General features: G+C 47.6%; 1 protein-coding gene across 2 annotated transcripts in view; it reads right to left on the reverse strand.

The window, feature by feature from the left end:
- Positions 1 to 9,222: 9,222 nt before the first annotated feature.
- The window catches only part of CORO1C (coronin 1C), a 74,773-nt gene continuing 60,903 nt past the window's right edge, over positions 9,223 to 23,092 (reverse strand). For both annotated transcript variants that reach the window (XM_043438328.1, XM_043438334.1), the window contains exons 5-11: positions 19,627 to 19,808; positions 17,775 to 17,894; positions 16,812 to 16,916; positions 15,315 to 15,460; positions 13,048 to 13,105; positions 12,701 to 12,946; positions 9,223 to 11,640 (exon numbers count right to left, since the gene is read on the reverse strand). In XM_043438328.1, the coding sequence (XP_043294263.1) occupies positions 11,521 to 11,640; positions 12,701 to 12,946; positions 13,048 to 13,105; positions 15,315 to 15,460; positions 16,812 to 16,916; positions 17,775 to 17,894; positions 19,627 to 19,808 (977 nt within the window). In that variant the 3' untranslated portion in view covers positions 9,223 to 11,520. The remainder of the gene's footprint in view (positions 11,641 to 12,700; positions 12,947 to 13,047; positions 13,106 to 15,314; positions 15,461 to 16,811; positions 16,917 to 17,774; positions 17,895 to 19,626; positions 19,809 to 23,092) is intronic.

A 23,092-nucleotide genomic window follows, 5' to 3' on the forward strand; every position in this document is an offset into this window, starting at 1 on the left:
ATATGGAATTTAGAAAGATGGTAATGATAACCCTATATGCAAAACAGAAAAAGAGACACAGATGTACAGAACAGACTTTTGGACTCTGTGGGAGAAGGCAAGGGTGGGATGTTTTGAGAGAACAGCATGTATATTATCTATGGTGAAAGAGACCACCGGCCCAGGTGGGATGCATGAGACGGGTGCTCGGGCCAGGTGCACTGGGAGGACCCAGGGGAATCGGGTGGGGAGGGAGGTGGGTGGGGGGATCAGGATGGGGAATACATGTAACTCCATGGCTGATTCATGTCAATGTATGACAAAACCCACTGCAATGTTGTGAAGTAATTAGCCTCCAACTAATAAAAATAATTGAAAAAAAAAACAAAAAACTGAATCAGTCCCAGGCAAACCGGGATAAGTTGATCATCCTAGAGCAGGGAGCAGCCTCTCCCAAGCCACAGGGCTAGGGGACCTGGTCATTTGTTCAATTATGAATGGGGTGCCAGAGGCTGTTGGCCCCACCTGCGGAATTGGGGTGGGGGTACTGGCTAGGGGGTCCACAGCAAGCAGAGGCAGGGCCCCACGTCCCCCAGATACCTCCTTTCCTCCCTGGCCCCTGTGCAGCTTCAAGCTGCTTCTCAGAAGATTCTGGCACAGCTGAAAGGAAAGTTAACTCTTCCAAAGGCTGGCCCCAGGCCCTTACGCCCCTGTGAGCTTTGAAAAACCATCCAGGAGCAGAGACCCAGAGGGGACCACTCCCAAGACCAGGGGCCTGGCAACTGACCTTTTACAAGCTGAGTGACCTAGGCAAGTCCCTTCTCTGGAGCCTCAGTTTCCTCTCCTGCAAAGCCTTAAAATACAGAAGTTTAACATTACCTTGGCTTCTGCTAAGCACCAGTTGCTGTGCATCTATCTGCTTGTAGGCTCACAGCAGCCTTTGGAGCTTAGGATGTGGAGGCTCAGAGTGAAGTTGTGCCTTGTTCAAGGTCACACAGAGTCAGTGGCAGAGTCCAGGAAGCCAGAAAAAAGGCCCCAGTCTACACCCCGGCTCGTGTTTGTGCCGGGGTGTGAGGCAGGAATTGCAATCAGCAAAGCCACTGAGTGTTAATTTCCTTTGTCAGAGTTCAGGGGTGAGCTAGACTGGGAACCAAGGGCCATTTAGGGGTCTTCTGGGGAAAATGTGTCCCTGAACATTAACTAAAGCCTGGAGCAGTCTCGTCTTAAAGTGAATGGTGTGGCTCCTTGGGTTCCCAGCTGGACAACCAAGGATTTGCTATCCAAACAGCCCGCAACCTTCTTACACTCGGACATTCCTAAATACTCATCTGGGGGCTAAATGTGGTCATGCTGCTGCTGGCTGATGGGTCAGCGTCACACGGTGGGCGCCCAGTCCCAGCAGCCTCGCTGCCACCTGTACATCTCTGCTTGTGGGAAGGACTCTCGTGTGGTTGCATTTGGTTCCTTAGTTGTTTCTGGGTGGGGACTGGGGTGGGGAACACTGTTCTTATGAAACAATACCATAGAGACAAAGAGAGGAAGCATTAGGTGGCCAAAGTCAGCAGAATTTAGCCTCAACCTGGAATTTACCGGACATAAGCTGGTCAAGGATTGAGGAAAATGAGAAAATAAAAACAGACAGACAAAACTTGTGGAATTCTGGAAATATGTGGAGAAGCAGGGACTGTATCTGAAAGGCCAGGAGTAGCTGAGATCTGATCATCTTTGCAATTTGCTGGGGACTCGCTGGGGCCCCTGCCCCACAAGATGTCCATTTCCTGCGTGACCCTAGGTCCATTTCCCTAAAAATGGAGGAAACTGCAGGAAAATGGGGGTGGTGTCTCATAGAGTCATGCCTGCCTGCCTAAGTGGCCACTGCGCCAATGAGGAATCTGGGGATCAGGCAAGGGCCCAGGGGATCAGAGCCCAGGTAGACCAGATGGCAAAGCCTCTGGCTTTCTCTCAGACAAAGAGGAATCTGGCTTCCCAGGTGGCACTAGTGGTAAGGAACCTGCCTGCCAATGCAGGGGACATTAAGAGATGCAGGTTCAATCCCTGGGTCGGGAAGATTCCCTGGAATAGGAAATGGCAACCCACTCCAGTATTCGTGCATGGAGAAGCCCATGGGCGGAGGGGCCTGGCGGGCTACAGTCCACAGGGTGGCAGAGAGTCAGACACGGCTGAGTGAGTGAGCATGGCACAGCTGGAGACGCAGCAGTTTTCAAATTTACCTGCCATGGGACCCTTGGTTCAAGCGAAAACAAAGGTCTCCTAAAATAGAGAACAGAGATATTGTAATAAAAGGTCCTGCCCTGGAGAGGCAGAAGGGACTACACCCAAATGCTTGCCCTTTCCTTCCCCTTCCCCCAACACCCTCATGGACACAAGGGAGGGTTCACAGAATGCCATTTGCTGATTTGAATGGCTGAAGGGGAAAATGGCCACCTTAGGGCCCACCAGAGCAAGGATGTCATTCTGTTAGGGGAAACACTGAAACTGCCTACCCTGGCCAGGCCCGATAGTAACCACTTGCATGAGTTATCTTACAACAGGGAGGTTCTGGTAATAAACTCAGAACTACCAAGCCACCACCAGTGAGAATTCGGGAAAGGTGAAGAGGAGAGAGGAGACACCAGTCCATATTTCCTATGAACCTCCCAGCACCCTTGCTGGAATCCATCTTGGCCTCTTGGTCCACACCAAGAAGGACCACATCTTGGTGGTCCTTCTGCCACCAAGAAGGACCCTGAGTCAGAATGATTGGCCAGAGACAACCCGGAAACTAACCCCATCACCATAAAACCTGAGACTGTCAGCTACCTAGCAGAGTTCTCCTGGGTCCCCCACCCAGGGAACTGGAACCCCTTCCCAATAAAGTCTCTTGCTTCATCAGCACCTGTGTCTCCTAGGACAATTCACCACTCAGTGCTAGACAAGAGCTGACCCTTAGGCCCTGGAAGGGGTCTCTTCCTGCAACAATTCCCCTTCTCAATGAGAACAGAACTTCGGGGAGTTGACCTTCAGCCCGATTCTGGGTCCATCTCTGAGCAACCACAGGAGCTGGCTGCTTTCAATGGAAGCCTACAGAGTAAGCCAGTCCTTCAGAGTGAAGAGGGACTCTCTAGGGCTCACTGGATCAGCTTAGGGTGCACAGGGGCTGGTCCCAGACCAGAAAGCCAGACGACAATCAAATCTTAAAAAGGTGCTCCGGACTCAAGTGATTTTTCCAAGGAGCATAGCAGTTGAAGAAATCAATGCCTCCAACAAGCTACCCCAAGCCCTGGGCCTTCCTTGGCCCTAAAGGTACGGAGATGAACTCTGGACCTTGGAACTCAAGGGCCCCTGATGGGGGAGACAGAGCTGTGAGGAGGCAGTCTTGGTTGCAGACTAACTCAACTCAAACTGGCTTAGGCAGCAGTAGGCTTCCTAGGGTGTTTCGGAAAGCTGGATCTCAGGCATGGACTCAGGGAGCAGAAGGGAATCAGGATGCTTTCTCCATCACAGCACACCTGCCCTGCCTGCTTGCTCCACGCACCCCAAATCCAACTCCTTCATAAAGGGCTTGCTGCCACTGAAGGTGGTGGGTTCACTGGTCCAGCCTAGGGTGGACAGTGGTCAGGGGAAGGTCATATTCTGGAAGCAAAGTACTGTTGCCCAGATATTCCACTAGGCACCTTCATCTCTGATGTCTGTATTTTCAATTCACTCGTTCAACAAATGTTTATTAACAGCATATGCCAGATTCTAGATACCAGCATCAAGTATTGGTCCTGTCCTCATTCCATTTGGGAGAGAGAGAAACTTAAAGAGTTGATAGAGCTGGTGGTCACAGGTGTTAGGAGCTCTGCAGATACTGGGGGTGGGGGAAGGACGGGTGGTCCTGAGAGAATAGCAGAGGTGGAAACTCTGAGGTAGGAGGCCTCTGACAAACAGAACATTAGGAGAGGTCAGGAAGCCAAGGGCCAGTCTCAGGGCTCTTCCAGCTTTTTATTCTGAGTGGGATGAAAAGCCATGGAAGGTTTGGAGCCTACAAACAGGAGTCAGTCTACTTTTTCTAAAACGGCCGGAATGCAAATTTCAGGCTTTGTGGCCACTGGGTCTCCTAGTACCTACTCATCTCTGAGGATGTAGAGTGAAAGCAACCACAGATGCTGCTCAAATGGGTGTGGTTGTGTTCCAGTAAAATTAGGGACACTAAAACTTGAATTTGATATAATTTTTACTTGTCACTGTTTTTGTGTGTGTGTGTTTGCTGTTTTCTTACAGCCATTTAAAAATGAAAAAAAACAAAAAAACAAAAACACTTCTTAGCTTGCGGGCTATACGGAACCTTCCAACAGGCAGGATTCAGCCTGTGGGCTTTTGTTTACCCAACCGTGCCTAAATACCAGGTTACTCTGACTGCTGTGCCAAGAACAGACTAAAGTGGGGGCTAACAGGAAGCTTGGTGAGGAAGACGTGATGGTTAACTATTATATGTCAGCTTAACTGGGTCACAGGGTACCTAGATATTTGGTCAGGTGTTATCCTGGGTGTGTCTATGCAGGTGTTTCCGGGTGAGAGGCACATTTAAATCAGTGGACTGAGGAAAGCAGATTGCCCTCCACAGTGTGGGTGGGCCTTATCCAATCAGTTGACGATTAGACTAGAATAGAAAAGGCTGAGTAAGACCGAACTCCTTGCCTGACTTTGAGTACTGTTTTGCTGCCTTTGGACTCAAAACTGAAACACTGGGTGTCCAGCCAGCTGACTGGAGATATGGGGATTTGGCCTCTGTAATCATGTGAGCCCATTGTTGATTAATCTCTCACTATATACATATATGAACACATCTCATTAGTTCTGTTTCTTGGGAAAACACAATACAGGTCAATTCGTTTCAGAGAGGAAGGGGGCACGAACTACGAGGCTCACAGTGGTGGTGTGAGAAGTAGCTGGAATACGGACGTTATTTTCAAGCTGGAGCTGACATGAGTGATTCATGGGCTGTGAGAGAGGGGACAGGAACCAGGTGGGGTGGGTGGGAGGCAGGGGTGAGTCAAGGGGGCTCTCATACAGGGGGGCCGAAGAGCTGGAGACAAGAGGGGAACCATTTGTGTCTCCCCCAGAGACCTTGACAGACTCTATTCTCGGAAATGTCACTCTGGAAACAAAAAAGGGAAGAGGCGGGTAGGAGTAGGGGTAGAGGAACCAGTTACAAGGCTGTTCAAATGGCTGGTCACTCTGTAAGAGGCATGAGATTTCTAACAGGTGCTCAGGGCCCACATGGGGATGGATCTCTACCTTGCGGACTTTGGGGACATTTTAATCCACTGCCCTGGTAGAAGCTGGCCAGGCTGTAAGAACTGGCTCGTCACTTTGGGAAACTGCAGTTGAGGATGGCAATGTGTTGACCAGGAACTGCTTTGTCTTACCTTTTACAATCCAAATAGCATCTTGGCACAGAAATGAATCTGCAGCAACTTCCTGTTATCTATGGGGCAACTTCCCAGCTCTCAGGTCTCACCACTAGAGCCCCAGAGCTGGGATTTTGTTGCTGAAACCCTGAAGATTGACTTCTTGACCCACGGGGCACTGAGCTTTGGTTCAAACAACCTTTCCTGGCTGGGTTGCTTGGGTCATTGGCTCTACTCCAATTTTTCTACAGGCCTTTAAAAAAAATCTCACTATAAAAATAAGTATTTCCTCAGTGAATGCCAAGATGAATGGAACCATGGTGGGGAGGGGTGGTTTAGAAATGAGTAACGAGAAGACAGCAGGGCTGTAAAGGAGGTGAAGGCTGCCCTGCTCCCCCGCTCCCCAGCTGCTGCAGCACCTCCGGCTCCCCCTGCCCCCAGGTCCCTGTGACTCCTTCACACTGTGACCTGTCCATACCCCCCCGGAATAGCCAGCCGTGAAGGTGGGATGGTACTTGGTGTTTAAAGGCCTCGTGCACAGCACCCGACACCAGACCAGTTCTTGCTCTTCCCCTTTCAGACATGGATGACCCCCCTCGCCTCTTTCGACCCAAAGCTTTTCCTATACCCGAAACTGTCTGCAGGCCTTTGTCTGAATCATTTCTCCCCAGTGCTGCTCCAAACCCACCATGTCATATTTTCCAAAAATACTGAGTCTTTCAGATCACCATGAGGAAGCCTCCATTAAAAAAAAAAAAAAAAAACAACCCTCAGCACCTAATGGTTTTGGTAACAATCTGTCCACTTGCTTTTCAATCTTCTGAGCTGACTGCTTCAGTGGATTAACATCTGGTCTGACCCCAGCTCCAGGCACTGCTCTCTGCTCAGGAGAGCTGGGTTCCTCCCCCCAGCACTCGCCACCCTCCATTCAAGAACTCAGGCTCTGAAAATCAGCTTTCTCATTTTCATTTCCACGCAGTAATGTGATACTACACTGAATCTCACAGAGCCCACCAGCTTCTCTCAACTCACCTTCCTCAACGTTGTAACCCAACTACCAAACCCGGCAGCCACCTGACCCCCCAAAGATCTTTATACCCGGAGTAATTTCTCTCTTTCCACTTTGCTTTCAGAAACTTCAAACAGGTGTTCTATGACTAGCGTCTCCTAACAAACCCCTTCCACTTCTAGGTCTGTGTTAAACCAGTAGGTGGTGGACTAAATTCCAGGGGATGGGACAAAGACTGTTGCTACCTGCACATCAAAACCCTCTTGGACTTATTAATAAAATGGGACATGCCCCACCAGGGAGGTGGAACCATCCCTGTTCAAACAGAGGTGGCAGCTGGGACTGAGATTAAGCACATTAAAATATGTTACCCCATATCATGTTGGTTGAAAACATATTTCCCACTTTCCGTGGCCTTCATTTTTTATGCCAAGTATTGAATATATAATTTGCTTTTTATGCAGCCAATCTATCTTTTCCTCTGGGATTCATTCTATTGCTTTAGGATTTAAAATCTTTTACCCACTCTCAAGTCTAGATAAGAAGGGATTTATTTTTTCCTTCTGAATTTGAAAAGAGAAGTTTCCTGAGACCCAGACATAGAGAAAGATCTCACGGACATAGTGGGGGGAAGGAGAGGGTGGGACGAATTGAGAGTAGCACTGAAGTATACATACTTACCATGTGTAAAACAGATAGCTGGTGGGAAATTACTGTACTGCCCTGGGAGAGCAGCCGGGTGCTCTGTCATGACCTAGAGGGGTGGAATGCGGGGGAGGGAGGCTCAAGAGGGAGGGAATATATATAGACCTCTATCTGGGCTTCCCTGTTGACTCAGACAGAAAAGAATCTGCTTGCTTTCTCAATGCAGGAGACCCGGGTTCAATCCCTGGGTCGGGAACATCCCCTGGAGAAGGAAATGGCTACCCACTCCAGTATATCTATATTTACATCTATAGTTCTGACTGGTTTGCGTTGTTAAACAGCAGAAACCAACATAACATTATAAAGCAATTATCCCATTTTCAAAAAAGTTTCCTTTTGTTTAACTACTGACATCATGACACATGGACACTGGTGTTGCTGGGAGGCCTTAAGGGTCCCTGCCCCCACTGCGACTTTAATGTCCCACCACTGAATGACAACGCCTCCTGCTTCAACCAAGTATTAATTTATCACTTGTACATTATTAACTTCTTTCTGGGAAATAAGACACTTATAGTAAATTGAGAAATTCAGAAAAAAATATCCAGTTAATGAAAAATTACCCACAACTGCTACCCTATATAGCAACAATTGTGGTCTTTATCCTACATATAAATATTCATTACATATACATGTATCCCTAAGCTGTGTACTTAGTCACTCAGTCATGTCCAACTCTTTGTGACCCCATGGACTGTAGCCCACCAGGCTCCTCTGTCCACTGGATTCTCTAGGCAAGAATATTGGAGTGGGTAGCCATTCCCTTCTCCAGGGACCTTCTGTTCCAGGAATCAAACTGGGATCTCCTACATTGCAGGCAGATTCTCTACTAGCTACCAGGGAAGCCGCCATATTCTTAAGAGGGTTTGTCAAAAACAACCTATTCTGGGGTGGTTAATAATGAACCTACCCTGCTCAAGTAATTCCTACTCCTCTAATTCCCAAACATGCCTCCCACTAGCATCCTTGGGATAGAATTTCCAGAGGTGCAAATATCTAAAGCTTCTGATATACCCTATCAACCTACCCTCGGCAATAGTACCAGTTTATATACACTCTCTCCAGGAGTGGAGGAAAAACTTTTCAGCCCCAACAGAAGGAAAGGTGGGTATCCTTGACCATGACTCAGGTCTGTGACCCCATGATGGCTTTAGGACCTGGAGATGTGCTGGCGGAAAGAGAAGGGCCACTTAGGGTTAAGATTCTGAAGCGCCAACATAAGTTCCTCTGGACACAGAACACCGAGAACGGTGGCAAGGGAAGTAGCCTTTCGAAAAACAGAAGTTCTCCCTCGACGGGGCCTGGCTGACTGTCTGGGGCTAACACCCTGGGTCTTCTGGCAGTGAAGCAAGGCGGCCGAGGGGAGAAAACCACTCAGTCGTAAACACCCTGCACCACGAGTCTGCACCCTGACCGGTGGCGCTGAGGGGCTGCAGACGGACACAGCCGACTTCCATTTCCGTCCGTGCAGACACGGACGGATGGGCAGACCACGGCCCTGGCTTCTGTTCTCCCCACAGACTACAGCAACTTTGGGAGAGGGAATTTGAGGAGGAGAGGCTTTGCGCCAATGAGTCATCACAGTCACAGACATTTAGAGAAACCAAACAGTGGGAAATTCTTTGCTATGATCACTGAAATGTCACAGGATAGTACTTTCAGGGCAGAAAGGGGAGCTGAGAGAGGGCCACAAAATTCAAATGACCTTGGAAACCTTTTGTTGGAATAAAAATCACAGCTAAATCAAGGGTATTGTGCTTCTACTGAAGAGAGAGGTGCTTTCCTAAGCCCTGATGCCCAGGGAATCAGCTCATCACAGAAACTGGTGGCCGTGCAGGGGCTCCCTGGGTGACCGGACACAGCTGTTTCTCTCACCCGATCTCTCGCCCCTCCTTCACAGTAAGGGGCTCAGCCCGACGAGGCAGTCTGCCCCAGGTCCACCCCGGGGAGGCTGGAGGCGGGTTCTGAGCCCCACTCCATGTCCAGAGCCAGGGGCCCACCCACACATGCCCCGTACTTACCCTCCGAGAAAGGTGGGGGGGGGGGGTTCCACTGAGTCAGAGACACTGTGTCAGGCAGCAAGGCACTCACTGCCTCAAAGACAGCGGACATGTGAAATAAACACGGACACCGTTTTGTAATCAATTTTTTTTCTTTTATCTTTTAAAATGGAAGCAAGTGTTTCGACAGAATACGATGGCTGCTCTATAAGAGCCGATCTAGGAGTAATTCACTGGGTCTTCTCTCGGATAGCTCGGATTTAAAAAAAAGAAAGAAGACAAAACAAGAAAAATAGCCCACAGAGCGTCAGACATCAACTCTGAGCCTGGCGGGGAATCCGTTCATTAAATAAGCCATAAGCTACACACTCAGGTCAGAATAACCGGCCCCTGCCTCCTTGTCTCTCCAAACCATATTCCCTAAGGTGTTTCACCACCACCACCAATTTTCCTCACTTAATTAATTGGGTATCAGAACCTTAGAATGTTTTTGAATCTTAATAATGAAGGTCTTCAGCAGATTGTGTTGATCAAGAAACACATACAGGCTTGAATATAAACCACTGTAATTATTGTTTTCTTTATATCTCATTATCCACTTGAGTATTTAAAGCACACACGTACACACATGTACACATAAAACCACACCAAACATTCAAATACCCTGAAACTGTGGAGACAGCAATCCCAGGGTTGGCTAAGAACATGGTACCTTTTCTACATGGACACATGGACAGCTTGGACATGTGTCCCAACCCACCGACGCCACACTCTGCCTCAGCCTGGCCCCCTGCTCACAGACGATTCCAGCCAGTCCCGTCCCAGCCCCACACCTGCAGGCGTACATGCAAGCGTCCCCGCCGTGGCCCCAAAGGCATGACATGATTCCTATTCCATCACTTAGCTCTTCCAAAAGGGCTCCTTACACCTTTTTTCCCTCAGGCATGCGCTCTGAGAAAATAGAAATGGAGAGGGGTTCCTGCTAACCCAGGAGCGGGGCAGGCCTGGGAGCTCAATGTCTGGCCTGGGACTAGGCAGCCTCTGGGTTTGGACCCAGCCTCGGAGCCGCTGCAGGGGGCGCGAGTGAGTCTGTGTGGAGGGTGCAGAGGGACAAGTGACACCACCAAAGCTACAGCAGATGTCTGCTTCCTTCTTGGCCCTTCTCAGTCTTGGTGTTCAACAGCACCCTCTGGCCTCCGCTTAGCAGAATGCCGTTAGGACCGAAATGCAAGAGGGAAGCCCTGAGAGGGAGAGCTACATACAGAAGAAGGGAGAAAGGAAGGGCAGGAGCTCCAGTGATGCTGGCGGGGGGCGGGGGGCGGGGGGTAAGCTGTCCAGCACAGGACAAGCGGGAAAGCAGAGAATCAGGCAGGGCGACACGCGGGGCAAACGCTCCCCTCCGGGTTCCCTCGTCTGTGTCCCGCCTAACCTTGGGTCAGCTGCTGAAATTGACAAGAAGGAACACTCCACAGCGTGTGTGGCTCCTCGTCCTGGACACCCTTGTCAAGTATTGACCAAAACCTGAAATATGACATCAAAAGGGATGAAGGCAATAGACTCTATGTGTGTAACAAAACCGCAGAAACACATGCGAGTTTAGGTTAGATTATAATCATCTGAAGCACAGGATAACCAAGAAGCAAAATTCCATTCTGGTACAACCACCCAATTTCTAGAAAAGAGAAAGAAAATGATTCAATATGAGCCTTTTTTTTTTTTTTTTTTTGATCAGAAGACTCAATGGGAGGGGAAGGGTGGGAATATGAATCCACGTGATTTTTCAAGTCTTCCTTTTATACAGTCATTAAGATGACCAGGTTTGTGCTGCAGAGAAGTCAGCACCGTGTGGCTACGGCTCTGATTGTTCTCAGATGAATGTTTATACAAAATAATATCTTATCTTCATTTAGTTTATAAACATACACAGTGCTGTCCCTTTCAAATTAAAGGAAAAAAAAAACCCACACACAAATACTGCAAAGTAGCAAAATACAAAGAAAAAAAAAGCTACTTTTGGTTTTGGCAACATTAAAAAAAAAAGAAATACAAAAAGCAATGTGGCATTGGTCCCTGTTTGTAAAAAAAAAAAAAAATAGAAAGGAAAAAAAAGGTACTTGGGCAGGACACTGAATCAGAATTGGTTGGGTTTCTAAAATTCAGAATATCTGGGATTTTCAAAGTAGCACTTTTGTCTTTTAGAAGTTCACAAGACACATAACACTTAGAACATCAAAAAAAGTTTTCTGGTAAAAAGCTCAGCTTTTAAATCACATTTTGTTTCTGCAAATTTGGGAGACGAATTGAGTTCTTACTGGAATGTGGCCTATCGCTGGTCCACAGATCTGAAACGGAATGTCTCCAAAGGCAGTGCCTCCCTTCGCCCTCCCCGGGACCACACCTTCCTGCTCCCATCTTGGGGTGGGGTGGACCTTCAAGCCGCTATCTTCGCCATCTGCTGTTCTAACTTGGAAATGCGTTCATCTTGATTGCAGATTGTGTCTTTTATAGATTTGATCTCTTTTAAAATCTCATCCAACTTGGCTTCATTTTGCTAGGGAAACAAAAAAGAGGGGAGGGAAGAGGGTGACTAAAGGCAGCGAAGTTCAGCATAGGTAGCACGTACGGGGCATAAACGAGCTGTTCTACTTGGAAGTAGCAGGTCGCGGGCTGGGCCTCGTAGGAACGCAATGAGCACTGGCCAGTTCCCCTGACCCCACAGCAAAGCAACTGTGCATCACGGCTCCCGGCCCCTCACCTGTGCACCTACCTGGATGGACTCTTGGGATACAGTTAAGCTGTAGAAGGAGACTGAACCCTGCAAGGCTGCCCCACATTCCAAACACCCCCGTCACCCTCCTCAAGCAGGAACACCCTCTATGTGGCCAGGGTGAGGGTGATATTCTAGAGGCTGCCGAGCACTCATCAGCTCCTGGAGAAGGTCCTTCCTGGGAACTACACCCCCTGCCCTGTGGCTCCTCTAAGAGGCTGAGCTTCTCCCTCGTAGAGCTGATTCTTCGGGAGGAAACCCTGCTGTCTCCAAAGTCATGGGGCCTCAAGGAGCCTCCCTGGCCACAGCCTGAGGGCACCTGTCCTCTGCTTGCTGCTCCTCTCGTCATTGACAACGCTCGGCCCTCCTGGCCCCCAGAACTCCCTTCCGCAGATTGCCAGCGCTCCACCCTCTCCCCTCCCTGGCTGGCCCCTGCCCTCCCCAGGGCCACATGGGTCTTCACTGCCAGCCTCTGCTCCTGACATGACTCTCGTTAATACACCCAGGGTCATCTCAGCCTCTGAGTCCCACTCACTCCAGATCCTTCCATCACTCGAACACCCGGCAACTTCTACACTCTCTCACCACTCTTTCCTTCCAGGACCTCCTCTCCCCAGCATCAGTAACAGGCTGACTTCTATCCCAGTCATCATAAAAAACAGAACTAAAGGAATCAAACCCATAAATGCCATGTGGCCAAGGTAGTTCCTACAGACAGTGCCTGTTATCATGGCTGGAGCCCGCCTGGCCGGTGGGGACAGTGCTTGCAGACGCCCAGGGCTGGCAGGCGCCTCTGGAGGAGCAGGCCAGGCCAGCCCACTCCCCTAGGCCCGGCAGTCCTTACCCCGCTGGCCGCATCTGCTGTCTTCTTGGGGATGCTGATCAGGTCGCACTTCTTGTTTGCCGTGGGCTTGCTGTCCAGAATGTTTTTCTTGACCACCTTGAGGTCCCTGTTTTTGCCAGGGATGTATCCGTGCTTCAGCGAGATGAGGAGTGGATCGGCGTTCTTCCCCTCAAACCACTCTTCTGCCTCCAGGGCTGCCTCAGGCCCTGCCGTGTCGGGGTACAGGTCATCTTGGAAAAGGTCAGACTACATGGGACACAGAAGAGAAACTCACAGGTGAGGAAGAAAGGTGTGGAATGCTTAAAATTCTTTTTAAACACAGATCACCTAGACAGCTGGGCACTTACCTTCCTGGGGACAGTCATGATAATAGGTTCACACTTTCTCTCATGAAGTTTGAAGAATCTTCAAAGGAGAGATAAAGGCAAAGTTGTATTAAGTGAAACAGGCCAAGTAACAGGCTTAGCAAGCATTCTTGTACATGCTGCGTTTGCCCGTCGCCTCATCTGACAGATCCTGGGGAGCAGGGAGAACCCAGCATTCCCATTCACAGAGGAGGAAGAGGAAGTGAGAGGAGCTATGCCGGGCAACGGCGGACAGGGGCGTGAACCAGGAGCAGAGGCCTGTGCATTATGGTGACAGTCAAGTTCCAACTACTGGGGGGCTGATGAGCCGTGGGGAGATGATTAACATCACCAGTAGGACCGCCTGTGAGAGAATTACCGCGTCGACAGCCAGGAGGCAAGAACACCCACCTCTCAGAGAGTATCTACGACCTGGATGCCAGGTCTCCCGCCAACATGAGGTGGTTGAACATTCCTAAGTATAAACAGGGTTTTTAAAAAGGAAATGAGAACAATCCTAGGAATTAAATGTTGGCATCTGAGCAAACCACATCAGGGGTTAACACTCAAGAAAACTCTGGAATTATTCAGAGCGTGAGAAGAGTAGGAACAGAAAGCCCCAAACCTGTGCAGTCGCTCAGCGGTGGGAAGACGGGTCTAAGCTGGATGGCCAGCTCCACTCCCACGCCAGGGCTTGTGTCCACCTCAGCCGGCCTTGAGCTCCTCATTCATGAAGGGGGTGTGCTAGCACCCACCTCGCGCATGGAAAGGGGATCTGGGCCATGTGGTTAATACAGTGCCCCACATGTCACCAACACCCAGAAACAGAGTCAACAGGAGGCGTCCTGACTGACCCGCTTAAGCGGTCGGTCACTCCTCAGTATCCATGGGGGATGGGTCCAGGACACCCCAAAACACGGAAATCTGAGGATGCTCTCAAGTCCCTTACAAAAAACGGTGCAGCGCTTTACAGTCTAAATCATTCTAGATGACTTATGACGCCTAGGATGATGTAAATGCTAGGTAAACACTTGTGAACACAGTGTAAATGCTACGCAAATTGTGTCCCACGTCCCACAGATTCAAGTTTTGCTTTCTGGAACTCTGTGGAACTTTTTCCCCTCAGTGTTTTCAATCCACGGATTCAGAGCTCGCAAGTTCCAAGGGCTGACTATGGTCTCTTCAAACTTTTAGATGACAGTAGAGTAAACCTGTTCCCAAACCCTGAATGTAATTTTAAAGTTCAGATTCAGTCTGTTTTGAACCACGTTTTGCTTTTGGCTGCCCTGTACAGCCTGCCTACTTCCCTGGCCAGGGATCGAACTCATGGCTCCTGCAGTGGAAGCACAGAGTTTTAACCACTGGCCCAGTGGGGAAGTCCTTAAACCACATTTTGATTACTTTAAACCACAATTTAGATGTGACAGCTTCCTTTCAATATTCTAGCTATAGAGTTGGAGTATTTAAAAAAAAACAAACCTGCAGTGATTATATAAAAATGGGCCTATAAAAATTTCTTTTATTTTTAAAGATGTGTCAATTATCTGTGTGACCAGCTTAGCTCACTTAGAAAAATGTCCACGTAAGCAGTGTTATAAAGATGTGTGGTATGATCATGTGCTTGACAATGTCGTGCTAGTTATTTTGTTGTTTAAAATGGCCAGCAGTCAGTTGGTACGGAGAAAAAGAGCCTGCCCCTTAGGAAAGTCACTAGCATCATGGAATATGCATTTTTAAAAACTCCACAGAGTAGCAGAGAGAGGCAGACATTACACAGCACAGATGGGCTTCCTAAGCCAACTAACCTAACACCCGCTGTGGATCTCTGCTTCCCTAGTTTCAGATCCACGGGGTCCACGAGCCAGTTAGGAACCTGGCAGGTCCCCTCATAGGGCAGGAAAACCATCCCTCAGTTCCATCCTGGGGACCGGCTCCCTGGTTGCCTCCCAGGGGACACTGGCCACAGCTGCAGCCTGAAGACAAGAGACGAAGATTTCACTAAATCAGGGTGTGAGTCACCTCAGTGAAGCGACTTAGCTGTATTTCAAATTTATAATCTGGGGGACGGGGAGGGCACAGTTGGATTAAATGATTTTGAATGGTTCATTCTTGCTCTCAAGCCCCATGTTTCTAAGAAGGAAATGAGACACTAGTTCTACGATTCTACTGCACACACACAGGTAGAAAGACTGGGCACAGCAGAATCATGTGCTCTCACAGAATATAGACGGCGTAAGCCTTCTAAACACTTTCTGATACCAATTCTTTACCTGGCAATCTCACATTTGTTGACATCGAGTCCCCTCTTAGGCATGTAGCCCATTCCCCTCTGAGGCTCCTTGCTGCTGAACGTGTTGAGGTAGTGGACATAAGGGGATTCGTCTGTGATCTCGAAGTAGCGGATACTGCTGTCGCCCTGCGAGAAACGGGAGATGTGAGCCAAAACACCTGGTTTAGGTGGGTGTCCCACTCCTCCCTGAAGTCAGCGCTGACTGGGACTTCGCTGCAGTGCGACCTTTTCCTCCTCTTACGAGGCTTAGCCTCTGATGGTTTCACTTCCGGGCAGAGCAGCCCCTCGCTTGTGCAAGGCTAGCATGCCCTCTAAAGGGCCTCTGCTTGAGGGCTCTGACTGTCCTGCGCTGAGTCTGACACCGAGGCAGAGTCGGGGAGGAAAGGCTCATAGCCCAAAGGGATGATTTTAACATTCCTTCATGGCACAGGTCTGAGGGCACAACACCAGACAACAGAATAAGAAATAAGATTTCTAATGAAGAAACATTAGTTCCAGCAATTAACTTCAGATTGGAATGCAATCTCACTGCAATGTATTAGGTTCTGTGATCACTGCGTAGAAGGTCAGAGTTTTCTGAAGACCTGAATATACTAGCCTGAGTGTAAATAACTATCATGCAGTTACAAGAAACTGAGAATGAAGGCAGTCCTGCCAGGCAGAGGGGAGAGAAGAGGTCTGTGGAAGAAGTGATAAAGAGCTGGGCGGTACTCCACCCTCCTCTCCTTTCCCACGATCTCCATCTCTTTCAGGGATGTAACTGTCTAAAGCAATGAAGACAAGCTAATCACACACTGCTTTCTACATACTCACAACAACTTTCCACCCAGTGCTAGTAACATCTGGCTGACGATGTGATCTATGGCTGCTGTTAACATCGCAAGTACGACTTTCAAGGAAACAGACAAGATCTCAGTTTCTAAGTAACTGACCTATAAAAATGTCAAGCAGGTCTGCAGCTCACTCCATCAGTTGTGAACAGAAGTAATAATAAGACCCCCAGCTTCACCCAGTGAGGGACTATCTGACAGGTTTAGGGAAGGGAACACATCAACAGATTTATTTTTATTAATTCAATTATTTCAACTACAAAAATTCTACATGATTATTGAACCTACAAAAAAAGAAGGGATGCTGAGGTCACCACCTTCTAAAATGATGTAACAGTAATGAAGATAAAGCTACCAACACTTTAGTTAGGCAGAGATCATCAGGCAGCAGAAAGGGGTTTTGTGTGGGGTCTTCCTGTAATGACTGTCACATTCTGACACTTGAGTTGGGCCACATAATCCACGGCCTGGCCCTTAACACAGAACTCCAGGAGTGAGAACCCTCTGGAGAGTCTCTGAGGCCCTCAAAAGCTCATATCCACAAAGCGTTATTCCCTATACGACTGCCCATCTACTAAAGCTCTGAAGGATAAACTTTTCTTCTCACAGAATTAAATTTAAGATCAAACAGGAAAATTATTGCTTACCTTTCCACACAAGTAAATGATACTGGTGTCGGGGTCGTAGAAAGGTAGCAAAACCCCATTGCTAGTGTCCATTTCATGAAGAGCAATTGGTTCCTCCATATTTTTCTGGAAGAAAAAGTATAGATATATACACACACATATATGTATACACACACAAACACACATACACACACACACATTTTAAAAGATGAATTTTCATAAGACAGTACATTCTTTCATCTCTAAGTTAGCCATTTCCCTAAAATAACGAAAGTTTAAACAACATACATGTAATATTCATACATGTAATTACCAGTAAGAATACTACATGAGATCCAGCTCACTGAAAAGTGTGTTGACTTGACTGCATAATTAATGCACCCATCAGTGTGATCCCATAAGAGATGAGAGAGTCCATCTTTTTTCTTATTAAAAAAAAAAAAAACTCATGTTCTTTAGAAAGTTAAAAGGTACAGGAAAAATACAAAAATCACCCCATACGCCATAATCCCACAGTCCAGTGTGGGGCAACGACTGCTTTGGCCTACTTCCCTCCAGCACATAGGCACACACAGAGTGGGATCATACCATATATGCAGTTCAGTACTTTTTTCCCGCTTGTGCTGTCATGAACATTTTCCCAAGCATGACTACTGTGATTCAGACATTTGATCACGTTCTTTAGGAAACATTTTAACTAAGTTTAGAACTTATTTCCCAAGTCTAAAACACTGGATTCTTCATGCATTCTTTTGAAAAACAACAATCAACATGGACTCCTTGGGAGTATCAAGAATGTATTTTTAAAACACACTCAGCAGTAAGTCTCCAGTGAGGATGAGAACTTCACATCCAATTTAAGATGAGCAGGAACTCAGCATATGACACTGAGAACCCTATCCTCTACTAACCCACCTCAAGGCGTGCTCAGAAAAGGGAAAGCTTGAGGCTGCGAAGGGCTGGCAGGGCCGTGAAGGCACGTACCGGGTTCCAGAGAGCCAGCTGCCGCTCGCTCATGCGACTGAAGCCAGTGGTGAAGACATTGCCGTCGGCCAGGAAGATGGCTCTCATGGGTCGGGCCCCTTCATGTGCTTTCTCCTTCTCCTGGGTGAGAAAGCAAAGAGGCATTTTACACACAGTCAGACCAGACGCAGGAAGGAAAAGTGAGGGACGGCGGGGGCTCAGCGAACCCAGCTACACCCCACAGGCCACTCACATCAAAGGTGTAACTGTGTGTGCGCACACACATTTCAGTACTGACCACCTCCCCTCCCTGAAGGAGGAGGAAACAGACACACCGAGGGATCTGGCTGAGGCCTCTCAGCTGGCAAGCAAGCATGCCAGGCCTGGACTGAAAGGCCTCAGCCCTGCCACCAGCCCCTGCCACCAACTCCAGTCCAGCCTCCGCAAAAACACGTGAAAGGGCTCTGCCAAACATTTGTTTCTCAAAAGCATGATAATAACCTAAAGGTGGATATATGCTATGGCATCCAGCAATTTCATGGGACAGGAAGTCGAGTCTGGTTAACCCCTTCCTTGGCCTCATCTGTTCAATGGGAGCCCACCAGCTCTGCCCTATGGAATGTTCTAGTGGAGAAACCACACGCACAGGGCCTTGATAAACACCAGCCGCGCCTGTGGCCTGCTTCATAAAAAGCAATGCCAGCCAAGAGCTACCTTCTCAGAGAACGGCTATGACGGGGCACAGAGTTGGGGAGAAGTGACTGAAGGCCTGACTGTCCATCTCTGTCATAATGTGTGATTTTGTGGAGGCCTAGCTCAGAGGGCAGGACCAAGGATGTTAATGCTGTGCAAAGAATGCTCGGCATCATCAGGCCCTTTAACAACCAACTGAGGAGCAGGGGAGGGAATCCACTGAGCTATCTGCAGTCCCAGGCCAGTGTGCAATTAAACTCTGTGGGTTAGCTGATCTAGACTCGCCAAGCCTTTTTTTTTAAGGGTGATATTGTATCTTCAACTTAATTTTTAAATTTTATTTACTTATTACTTATTTTTGGTCATGCTAGGCTTTGTTGTTGCATGTGGGCTTTCTCTGGTTGTGGTGAGTGGAGGCCACTCTCTCGTTGCGGTGAGCAGGCTCCTCACTGCAGTGGGTTCTCTGGTTGTTAAGCACAGGCTCTTGGGTGTTTGGGATTCAACGGTTGCAGTCTCAGGCTCTAGAGCTCGGGCTCCACGGCGGTCGTGAGCGGGCTTAGCTGATCCACAGCATGTGGGCTCTTCCCAGATTAGGGACTGAGCCCATGTCTCCTGCACTGGCAGGTGGATTCTTCACCACTGAGCCACCAGGGAAGCCCTAGACTTGCAAATTCTTAAGCACACTGATAAAAAAATTTGTCTCTCTGTGAGAAATGGTTGCCAACTGAGAGGGAGAAAGGAAAAGAAAGAAACTGAAGTCGCTCAGTCGTGTCCGACTCTTTGCGACCCCATGGACTGTAGCCTATCAGGCTCCTCCGTCCATGGAACTTTCCAGGCAAGAGTACTGGAGTGAGTTGCCATTTCCTTCTCCAGGAGATCTTCCTGACCCAGGAATTGAACCCGGGTGTCCCACGTTGTAGGCAGACGCTTTACCGTCTGAGCCTCCAGGGAAGCCTTACCAGGAAGGCTGGGTAAAAGCTGCACATGCCCAGATCTGAAGAGAAAGGCAACTGGGAGACAGAAGCCCGGACAAGCCTTTTCTGATGCACAGTTGGGTCTCTGTACACAGCAAGGGTCCACAGACCGGCAGCCCAGCCTCTCTGGTCTGCGTTAAAAAGCAGAAAGCTCTCACCCACTGGAGCACGACAAAGACTGGGGCTGTTGTCCTAAGAATACTTACAGCAACAATCTCCTGTTTCCTCGGATCGATTACTCTCACTTTCTTGTCTTTGGAGGCTGTGCAGATCAGACTACCGTTCCGGTTCCAGCTGACATTGTAAATCATGTCTGAATGCATGTCATCCAAGTTTATCAGGGCTTCCCCGGTCCCCACGTTCCAGATGATGATGGCATTATCACAGCCTGCAAGCAAGCAGAACCACACCCTCAGGGATGAGAAACGCCTGCAGAACAACACATCTGTGAAAACCATAAGCACAGGGAGGATAAATATACATGTGTATTGAAATGAAGATGCTGATTATAAGAAGCCCTACTTGCCAGAAGTCAAAACATGAGATGACCAAAAGAAAAAGAGATTTGTGTAAAACAAACATGGTAAAGGAAAAATACAGCTTGTTAAGTCTGGGTTCATGTGAAACAAATAAGAAACCAAACAAAAATAAAGAACTGCAGGAAAATAGAATCCTTTTTTTTTTTTTTTTACATCGAGTTAATGGGGTTAGTGGACCCTGAGTGACTGTAAGTTTCCTTTTCTAGTAAAACATGCATCAGAATGAATACAGCTTCTTTCTTTTCCGGAGAAACTAAAAATAAAGGGTTTAAATGATGGTTTAGGAGGCTCAAGACAAAGACTAGATAGGAGGTTACTGCAATCAATGGTGCTGTAAGACACGGTCTTGGACCAAAGCATGTAAATTACAATAAGTGAAGGGAAATGCCCAGCCATATGCTCAGAGCAGATTTTTATCTTCAAAAAGGAGAGAAAAATAGGCCAAGGCTGGCCTGGTTTGAGAAGCACAAACTGCCGTCAAATAGGCGTCAAATAGGTAAATTCAGAACCTGATCCCCAATGAGGCCACAGGTCAACCGAGCCAGAGCCCCTCAACTCATCAACTTATCCTCCCTCCACGGTCAGCGCCCTGTCCCCAAAGCCCCTTTAAAAAGAGGCACCATTTGCTGCTTCCAGGACATTAGCACAAGGAGGAAGCAACATAAAGGATGGACATCCTGAAGGTGAGACTCTTGTCAATAAGCCAATTCTGCAAACACTTAGAAAAATTAGCTACCGATAACCAGGACACCTAAGTTACCTAAGGGTTCAGTCAGTTCAGTCACTCAGTCGTGTCTGACTCTTGGAGAACCCAGCACACCAGGCCTCCCTGTCCATCACCAACTACAGGAGTCTACCCAAACCCATGTCCATTGAGTCAGTGATGCCATCCAACCATCTCATCCTCTGTTGTCCCCTTCTCCTCCTGCCCTCAATCTTTCCCAGCATCAAGGTCTTTACAAATGAGTCAGTTTTTCGCATCAGGTGGCCAAAATATTGTAGTTTCAGCTTCAACATCAGTCCTTCCAGTGAACACCCAGGACTGAACTCCTTTAGGATGGACTGGTTGGATCTCCTTACATTCCAAGGGACTCTTCCAACACCACAGTTCAAAAGCATCAACTCTTCGGTGCTCAGCTTTCTTATAGTCCAACTCTCACCTTCATACATGACTACTGGAAAAACCATAGCCTTGACTAGACGGACCTTTCTTGACAAAGTAATGTCTCTGCTTTTTAATATGCTGTCTAGGTTGATCATAATTTTCCTTCCAAGGAGTAAGGGTCTTTTAATTTCATGGCTGCAATCACCATCTGCAGTGATTTTGAAGCCCCCAAAAATAAAGTCAGCCACTGTTTCCACTGTTTCCCCATCTACTTGCCATGAAGTGATGGGACTGGATGCCATGATCTTAGTTTTCTGCATGTTGAGCTTTAAGCCAACCTTTTCACTCTCCTCTTTCACTTTCATCAAGAGGCTCTTTAGTTCTTCTTCACTTTCTGCCATAAGGGCGGTGTTATCTGCATATCTGAGGTTACTGATATTTCTCCTGGCAATCTTGATTCCAGCTTGTGCTTCCTCCAGCCCAGCGTTTCTCATGACGTACTCTGCATATAAGTTAAATAAGCAACGTGACAATATACAGCCTTGATGTACTCCTTTTCCTATTTGGAACCAGTCTGTTGTTCCATGTCCAGTTCTAACTGTTGCTTCCTGACCTGCATACAGGTTTCTCAAGAGGCAGGTTAGGTGGTCTGGTATTCCCATCTCTTTAGAAGTAGGAAATGGGTGAAAAAGCTGCACAACAGTATGAAGAGTTGGAACTAGATTCTGGGATGGAGACTTGACCCATCCTCTTCCTCCTTCATCACAGGCAAATAATAACTCCAGCCACTATGGATGGATCATATAGTCTTAAAATATGCACAACGCTGCAATCAACCATTCTCCTCAGCTTGTGCAAGGGAGACTGGGCTGAGTATGCTGATGATACCCTAGGTCTGACCTCGATGAGGCAGGCAGTAGGGTATTTTCCATGATGGAATTCCACCTTTGGAATTGTTTTCTCTCCTTATCAGACTGAGGTTCTGAGTAAAACACTGGAAGGGTTCCCAGTTATAGTCAATTGTGATTTAAAAAAAAGAGAATCTTACTTTTCTTTTTTTTTTTAAAGTAGTTCTTGGTTTCAATAGGTACCAGGCATTAGATTTTTAAATTAACTCACTACATCAGAAATATCTTTCATTCCTAGTTAAAAACTGGACTTCTCCCCTCCTTTTTACTGGTAAAGTGAAAGACTTTAAAATTCTACCACTAACATTAGCACTGCATTTTTAATAAGCCAATTTTTTTAAGGTACAGTTTGCATACAAGGCACCCATTTTAAGTATACATTGGTTGAGTTTTGACAGACATACATACTCAACTAGCCTCTATCACAATCGAGATCTAGAACATTTCCATTACCCCACAAAGCTCCTTCCTGTCCTCTGTATTGCTTCTATGATAGCAGAGAAATGCTCATATTTTTGAACAAAGAAAAAGATTTCTTTAAGATGAAACTTGGAAACTACACAAGTGGGAAAGCAATAGGGAACAACGAGGACTTGGTCACAAGGGTTCACTGCAGTGCTGTTTAACAGTGAAAAAGCAGAAACAACCTCAATGTCCAAAAACAGAGGACTAACTAAATAAACAGAGGTATCCAGACAATGGACTATTAATGGAGTCATTAAAAATATCACACAGTATGTATGAAAAGGGCCACAGTGTACCAGCAAGGGCAGAAAGCAGGTCACGTGAAAGAGGCTGAACCCTTCTTTGTGTGTAAAATCGTTTATGCACACAGAAACATCTTCTGGAAACATCAAAATGGGGTAATAATGATGTTTCCTCTAGGTGATGGGGTTATAAGTGATTTTTATTTTCTCCTTTTTGTTTATATGTATTCTCTATAATATACATGGACTACAAGGAGAAAAATGGAAGTGTTTTTAAAAGGAAAGAGCATATTTAACTAACAAGATCACCCCAACATTGGCAGCAATACCAGAGTTCCTGACTCCCAGTTGGGCTCCTTCTACCACATCAGGAGTAACTACAACTGAGGGCTGTGGAAGCCCCGGCAGGAACC

The sequence above is a fragment of the Cervus canadensis genome, chromosome 1 (assembly GCF_019320065.1).
Source record: "Cervus canadensis isolate Bull #8, Minnesota chromosome 1, ASM1932006v1, whole genome shotgun sequence".
NCBI lineage: Eukaryota > Metazoa > Chordata > Mammalia > Artiodactyla > Cervidae > Cervus > Cervus canadensis.